We start from the raw sequence: 7500 nt of genomic DNA, 5'->3' as shown, positions 1-7500 counted from the left end.
TCTCTCTCTCTCTCTCTCTCTCTCTCTCTCTCTCTCTCTCTCTCTCTCTCTCTCTCTCTCTCTCTCTCTCTCTCTCTCTCTCTCTCTCTCTCTCTCTCTCTTCTCTCTCTCTCTCTTTCTCTCTCTCTTTCTCTCTCTTCCTTTTCTCACCATTAGCTGCCATGACATGAATATGTGTAATATATTCCTCATTTCGTTATCAGGTCTCGAAGGGAGAGTACAGGGGATTGGTGGGGAGATGACTGTGGCAGTCAGCATGGAGGTCCAAGTGGCACCTCTGCACCAGGTCTGGATGATACCTCTGTCCCATCTATTAAAAGTACTTCAAGTCTGGATCCTGAATTATCACTCCATCCATTCTCTGTGTTGAGCCAGTGAGTTATGAGGAGGTTGAACATAACCATGTAACATAGCATAAGTGCAACTGAAGTCCAGGTCAGCATGTTGAAAATTGAACAGGGTACTGACTTGCTAAATGTGTATTGTTTTTTCTCAGCACTTTTATTTCTAGTTATGTGAGAAAAAAAAAAAAAATGTTGGTGCCAGCAAGGAAAATTAATGTTCAATTTCAGCGAGAATATATGGATATATCAGGTAATACAGTAACTGTGCAGTAAAACTGGTTTGTCTCCTTATAAAATATGTACTTAATAGCTTTATTTAAGCCATTATAAGTTACTTATGTTTTATTTTCAACATTTCTTATTTCAATAATTTTACTATCTTTAAGTTTGCCTTTCTGACTTCTTTCATTTCAAACCTAATACCAACAAATGCCAAGTTCAAACAACAATAATAGCTGGGGCCTGAAACAAAAGGGTGTAATACTGCCAGTAAATATATTATTTCACAGATCCATTAATAATACAAGGAAAAAGACACAAAAACTGTTGACAGACTTTTCACCACTAAAATCACAAATATTTCCACTACAGAGTCGGAGGTGATGGAGAAGAAGGGGTCCAGCACTCACCTGCCACCACACAACAATACCAGCTATACCCTCTTACACCCAGATAGATGTGATTGCTACATTTTGCCTGTATATAATCAGTGCAGATTTCTTGCCTTACAATTTGCACATTATTCTCATAAGAGTTATTGTATGTTAACTTTTTATTATTAAACTGTTATTATTATTTATAGCTAATAACTATTTTTCTTTATATTTTGGTTTAATGCTTTTTTTTTTTTTGACACACCAAACTGTTCAGTTGCCTAAATTGCATTACTTAATATAGCTGTCCACCAAATTATAGTGTTAGAATTCAGTACTTCTAAATGCAGTTATGGTATTATAATTTCAAGTTCCTCTGATTTTACACTGTTGGTTGTATACCAATGATTTTCCTACATGGTACATTATTTCAAGTGTGAGATGTATTTAGCCTGCAAGTTATACTGTATTAAAATCTGTAATTTTCTCAAGATTGACAGAAATTTCAGATTTCTTAGTTTGTGTACTATGTAACTTCAAATTAAAAGAAAAACAAATTTTATATGGTTAATTTTTCCAAAAAAGATTTTCCTCATTTATAATTATTGATGTCTAACCAAATAACTACCAGTTTCCATCAAAGGTAGAATGTACATATATGTTGTATATGTATAATTACTTAAATTTTGCAAATGGTCAAACTTTTACACCAGAATTATCCTTGATATGAGGTTTTTATACCTCATATCAAAGGATTAACAAAACCATAGATGGTATTATAAAAGGAAAAATTACAACTCTAGTCTTATATAATTAGTAAGGTGAGTGAAATCAGCTAACAGATCAAGTAAGCTATGTTCAAAATTAGTATTAATAATAAAACCTCTAGATGTTAGAAAATTTGACTAAACTGAATGATGTGCATAAATAATAGACCTACAACTGTTAGTGTTAACCCAATACAATTGGTTAATGGTTAAAAGCAATAAATGTGCTAGACATCTAAGGTCATATAGCACTATAGTTAATGTTTGTGAAGGATGGTTGGGTTAGTGATTAGTTGTTAAAGCTGGGTTAAGGAATTGGTGAGTGAATCGGTTAGGGTCGGATGAGGTAACTGTAAAGGGGTTAGGATCAAGTGAAGGATATATATGCGTTTGAGGAAGGAAAACAGGTTATCAAAGCAGAAAGTGTGAGATTCTGTAAGGATGTCTGATAAGTTGGGATGTCTATGTAGGGAGGACGTGGGCATGACAATAGAATATGTGGGACTGAAAGAGGAACATTCGGAAACCGCGAATGTTCCAATGAAGGATAGTTATACTTTCGTTGATTTACTGGCAAATATTGCAGTGCGTGTTGGAGAATTTGAAGGGCAAGGTGCTAGAGGGTGCGATAAAGAATGAGGTTGGGGAGGTGGTGTTGTATCAGGAGGGGTGTTGGGAGGTAGAGGGTCTGGGGAAGAGGGTACTTGTGACATGAGGGTTTCACGTGTGTATCCAGGAGGGAGTGGAAGGGATAGAGGGGATAGTGGGAGGGTTAATATAGATGGGGCTGGAGTCAGGGGGAATGGGTTTTGTTGGGATGGGGTAGGAGGATTGGGTGTAGGGAGAATATGAGTAGGAGGAGGATGGATATCGGCAGTCACTTTGAGTGTGGAGGGAGCGGGAGTTGTAGAATTTGAAGGTGGATGAGTATTAGTTTGGGACTCGATTATGTAGTTCTGGATATCTTCAAGAGTTTTTGTAGTGGAGTTGGTTGGGGAGTTTTGTGAGATAAAGGTTTTCTTGTGAGGGGGGGAAGAGAAGTCTGGTGTCTGAAAAATAGGGGCAAAGGAAGGTGGAGGTGATTGTGAGGTAGGGGAAGAGGGGGTGGAACGTTTATTCTGTCTGCTGCGGGTAGTGCGGGGAGAGGGGAAGGTGTTGGGGCTGTAGTAGAGATTGGGGTGTCTGGATTTAGGATAGCAAAAGAATTTGATTGGGTAGAGATTGGAGTGTCTGGGTTTAGGATGGCAAAAGAATTTGACTGGGGAAGGTAGGAGGTAGAAGAGGGGAAGTTAGATGGAGGGGGGTTTGGTTTAGGAGAGGGTGTAGGAGCTTGGGAGGTAGGGGGATTGGCAGAGTGAGCGACATTACTGGAGTAGGGGGTAAGAGAAAAGCCTTGTCGACGTGCTTCCTTCCTTCCGAGTATGGCCAGGTTGGGCACATAGCGGGCATCTGGCTGTGGAACGGCAATGTTTGGCAGGATGTCCTAAATGCCAACAATTTTGGCACTGACGAGGAGGTTGGTATGGTCGGACAGGTAGGGATTCTCCACCTATGTAAACATTTAAGGGAAGGTCATGTCTACGGAAAGTAATTTTGGCAATGTTGATGGATTTCTTATGATTTCCTCTGGGAGGAATGGAGTAGCATTGTACATATGTTGCATCATAGTCTGTGAGACAAGCGAGTAAATCCTCTCCACAATCTGACCATTCTTTGTCATGGATTGGGCAATCTGTTGGGGAGATAGAGACAGTTCCAGTGCAAGTATTGAGGGTTGGATGAGGTTCTGTAGGGATGGGATTACCACATAGATCAGTTAGTTTTGTTAATGCTATAGCTTCGTTTTCAGTTGTTACTGTGACTAGACGGGAGTGGTCGCGTCGGCTACGGAAAGAGACTTTGCCTACTTGTTTTTGGAGGCAAATTTGGAAGAGGAGGGTGTTTTGAGAGTAGGGAGCTGTGGGAGGGATCACGAAAAATCGGTTCCATTTGGGTGGGCTAAATAGAGTATTTAGGATTCTTATAGAGGTGGGGGTAGTAGAAGTGCGGGGACGTGTGGAGGAGGGAGTATTGTTGAGGGGGGTAGTGTTACGGGGAGGTGGGCAATAAGGTTGTGAGGTAGTAATAAGGGGAGATGGGATGGTTGATGAAGAAGGTTGTGGGAGTAAAGGTATTGAAGTTGAGCATGTTGGGAGAGTAGAAATGTCTCCTGGGGGTTGGTTGTTGATTAGGGTTGATACTGTACTAGTATGCATTGATGATGGGGGAGTTGTTGCAGTGTTCGGAGCCGTGGTCAAAGGAGAGCTGGGATTGGGGCTATTTGATAAAGGGGCAAGCCTCATTGCCCCTAAGATTGGGGTTATGTCTTCATTATTGGCCATGATAAGCCTGGAGTATGTTGGGGAAAAAAAATAGTCCACCCCTCAGGGTCCCCTTGAGGGGTAAGGGCCAGGTATGGCAGGGGAATACCGTGGCCATGGTTCCCTCAGGCCGTTGAGGACTGACATAAAGTCAGCCTTTCATCCTTTCAGCACGGCTCTCACACCTTAGGAGGTGGATAGTAGAAGGGATTGATGAAGAAACTGAAACGAAAAGTATGAGTGGGAAAAAAGACTATGCAAAATTAGTTGAGTCGATGGCTGAGTCCCAAGGTTGAGGAGTTCCCCATCATTGGGTCTCAGTCTTCGTCTCCTAAGCCCCCCCACAACAACAACGGGCAAAGGATTGGGGGGGGTCTCTACTTCAAAAATGAGCATGGGATTAGGCGGGCAGGGGTTAGGACACCAGAGAAATCAACTTTAGATAGGCTAATTGATGATGGGGCAACCCATAATGCCCCTAAGGGTAAAAAAAATTCATTATTGGCAATGGTGGGCTATGGGGTAACTAGCCAAGGGAATACCGTGCCCAGGATTGACACAAAGCCAGACTTTCATCCTTTCAGTACCACTCACACCATAGGAAGTGGATAGAAGGGGTTGAAGAAGAGATGTAAAAGGCAAAGGGGAGAACAGACCATACAAAATTAGATGAGACGAGGGTTGAGGTCAAAGGTAGGGGATCACCCCTACCTTGGGCCTCAGTCTGTCTCCTAAGCTCCCCACAAACAACACTGAGCAAGGAATTGGTGGAGTAGGGGCAAAAGAGATTAATTATGTGTGCAAATTAGCCAACAATTCTTATACTTTGGCCAAAATATACACAAAGTAAGCAATAACTCACCACTATCCATCATGAAGAAATAGCCCCAGGTTACTTATTCAGGAGACACAATTAATTAGATTTCAAGTTATGTCTGGGCCAGCTGGCTTCCTGCGAGTGCCCGAACTAAATCACAACATTTTTCTTTGTCTTCACTTTTTATTTGCTATCTTGTCTTTTGTGGTATTTTTGTTTAAGTGTTGAACATGGTCATTGGAAATATTTAAAACAAGTGTGTAAAAGAAAGAAAGAAAAGAACAACTATGATTTTTCTTTTAATATAATCTGACAATAAAAAAAAACAAAAGATGAAAATTGTAGTTCCTAATCTTCTTAATAAATATTCATCTCTTATTTCCTCTTCTTGCCCTTGGCCTGCTTCCCTTGCTGTGGTTGCTGCTGCGTTTCCTGAGTTTGTTTAGGATTTGTTCTACTCTTTAGCTGAGGAATCTTCTCTGCAACATGGACCATCAAATCCTCACGCGTTCTGAAAAGTGGTGGAATTTCAACAATCAATATGTATATGCTCAATAAATTTGTTCTTTGCAAAACATTGTTTAACTTATATTTCAGATGAACTGCCATACGTGCTGTAGACTGGATTAGATACAGCAACCATTATCCAAAATTAAAATGGCACTTATGCATGCATGACTAAAGATATGCCTAATTAACTGCATAGTAAAATGTCCATTACACAAGTCAGAAAACAACACAACATCTTGTCAACCTACTTGAAGTTTGGGTCAATAGGGTCTCCATCTGGACTCTTGAGCTGTACTCTGATCCTACCCCAATAGGGAGGTTCCTTGCTCTTTTCTCTGCAGTAAATCTTACGTTCCCCTGCCACCTTGAAGAAAACAAGAGTAATTCATTGAGTTTTCTTTCCTTTTCCCCTATTTTTTCTTTTCTGTATCTCTGACTGTCTGACTGTCTGTCTGTCTGTCTGTCTCTACTATATATATATATATATATCATACACAACACAACACATAAGTAAAAATGTATATGCACATGTGAACACCCCCACTGAAAAAATTACAAACTGAATGATAGCTTACCTGCAACCCAGTCACAGACAACACATCAATTATCTCCTTAAAGGTTGGGGCTGTCACTGCCTGTAAACATGAAGAGAAAACAATTATAAGTTTTATTTATTGAGAGAGAGAGAGAGAGAGAGAGAGAGAGAGAGAGAGAGAGAGAGAGAGAGAGAGAGAGAGAGAGAGAGAGAGAGAGAGAGAGAGAGAGAGAGAGAGAGACAGAGAGAGACAGAGACACACAGATATAGAGACAGAGAGAGAGAGAGAGAGAGAGAGAAAGAGAGAGAGAGAGAGAGAGAAAGAGAGAGAGAGAGAGAGAGAGAGAGAGAGAGAGAGAGAGAGAGAGAGAGAGAGAGAGAGAGAGAGAGAGAGAGAGAGAGGAGAGAGATAGAGAGAGAGAGAGAGAGAGAGAGAGAGAGAGAGAGAGAGAGAGAGAGAGAGAGAGAGAGAGAGAGAGAGAGAGAGAGAGAGAGAGAGAGAGAGAGAGAGAGAGAGAGAGAGAGTGAGAAGACAAAGAGGCTACTATATCGTACTTATGTTTACAAGATGTTTTATTATATGTATCTGTAAAAGCAATCTAGTAGTAAAAATTTTCAGTAGCACAAGATAAAGATGGAAATTAGTAAAATAAAACCAATCACACTTCTCTTTGTCTGAGAAACCTTGTGCATGCAAGTGATTCATATGGAAAACCTTAAGTCCATGAATAAATGGAAAAATTGATGGAAAAAGTGCCAATGTGCTTGAGTTTTCAGTGCTTCCATTATAAACAATAATCAGCAAGTCCAGAATCAAAGACAAGGGGTAGAAGCCATAGTCCCTGCACTTCTAACTTTGGCAGTAAACCTGGCCCAGCGGCAAGTATCCTCTAATCATTTCCCAATGTCTCTGGTTTAAATAAATTTACCTATAATTTAACTCATATCTTGAAAAAACAAAATGGATGAATCAAGAGCGGAATGCAGTTAAGTTTGGATTGAGTTACTCAAAGTGACACTAAAATTGGCTAACAAATTAAAGGAAACTAGAAGTTTACTCATGAAAAGGTTTCACATACAACTTTCAAAAATGTTTAAGTTTAGATACCTAATGACTCATGACTGCTTTCATGAATAATCAGTATCTGGCAAATATAAGAGATAGACTGATATGTATTGATAGTTAATCTTTACAGTATGGACACACTAAGGTAGGGCAAATTGAAGATGATATTCTTGATAATAAAAAGTTGCAGTCACTGGTGCAAGAAATATTCTGCAGACACAAAAGGTAACACCAGAAATAATGGAAATAGATCTTAGGAAGTGCCACTCAGTGCTCCCAAGTTTCAGCTCTATCTCCAAGGAGAAGACAATGTTTCCCGTGGGGTGATGGGGGGCAGAGCCCAGTCATGGCAACATAAATTTTGTGACATGGAGTTGGGAACTTAGTCTCTTGCAAATGGGTCCATATTGTAAATAATTGCCATAATGATAATAAAATGATAATAAAGTCATTTAGAAATCATATGGCACAAAACAATCTGGTACATCATTTTTAAAAAATCATTGGT

At 40.0% G+C, this 7500-nt stretch overlaps 2 protein-coding genes across 3 annotated transcripts in view; one reads left to right on the top strand and one right to left on the bottom strand.

Annotated features, from left to right (window-relative positions):
• LOC125036522 (STAGA complex 65 subunit gamma-like) overlaps positions 1–1495 on the top strand; it is an 8806-nt gene extending 7311 nt beyond the window's left edge. For both annotated transcript variants that reach the window (XM_047629172.1, XM_047629173.1), the window contains exons 7-8: positions 204–374; positions 936–1495. In XM_047629172.1, the coding sequence (XP_047485128.1) occupies positions 204–374; positions 936–1020 (256 nt within the window). In that variant the 3' untranslated portion in view covers positions 1021–1495. The remainder of the gene's footprint in view (positions 1–203; positions 375–935) is intronic.
• A 3672-nt stretch (positions 1496–5167) lies between these two features.
• LOC125036566 (signal recognition particle 19 kDa protein-like) overlaps positions 5168–7500 on the bottom strand; it is a 5368-nt gene continuing 3035 nt past the window's right edge. Inside the window, exons 3-5 of the mRNA XM_047629273.1 lie at positions 5967–6026; positions 5640–5755; positions 5168–5392 (exon numbers count right to left, since the gene is read on the bottom strand). Coding sequence (XP_047485229.1) covers positions 5257–5392; positions 5640–5755; positions 5967–6026 — 312 coding nt within the window. The 3' untranslated portion in view covers positions 5168–5256. The remainder of the gene's footprint in view (positions 5393–5639; positions 5756–5966; positions 6027–7500) is intronic.

The sequence above is a fragment of the Penaeus chinensis genome, chromosome 21, assembly GCF_019202785.1.
Source record: "Penaeus chinensis breed Huanghai No. 1 chromosome 21, ASM1920278v2, whole genome shotgun sequence".
Taxonomy (NCBI): domain Eukaryota; kingdom Metazoa; phylum Arthropoda; class Malacostraca; order Decapoda; family Penaeidae; genus Penaeus; species Penaeus chinensis.
Note: the sequence above shows the minus strand (reverse complement) of the source record. Positions and strands in the feature narration are given on the sequence as shown.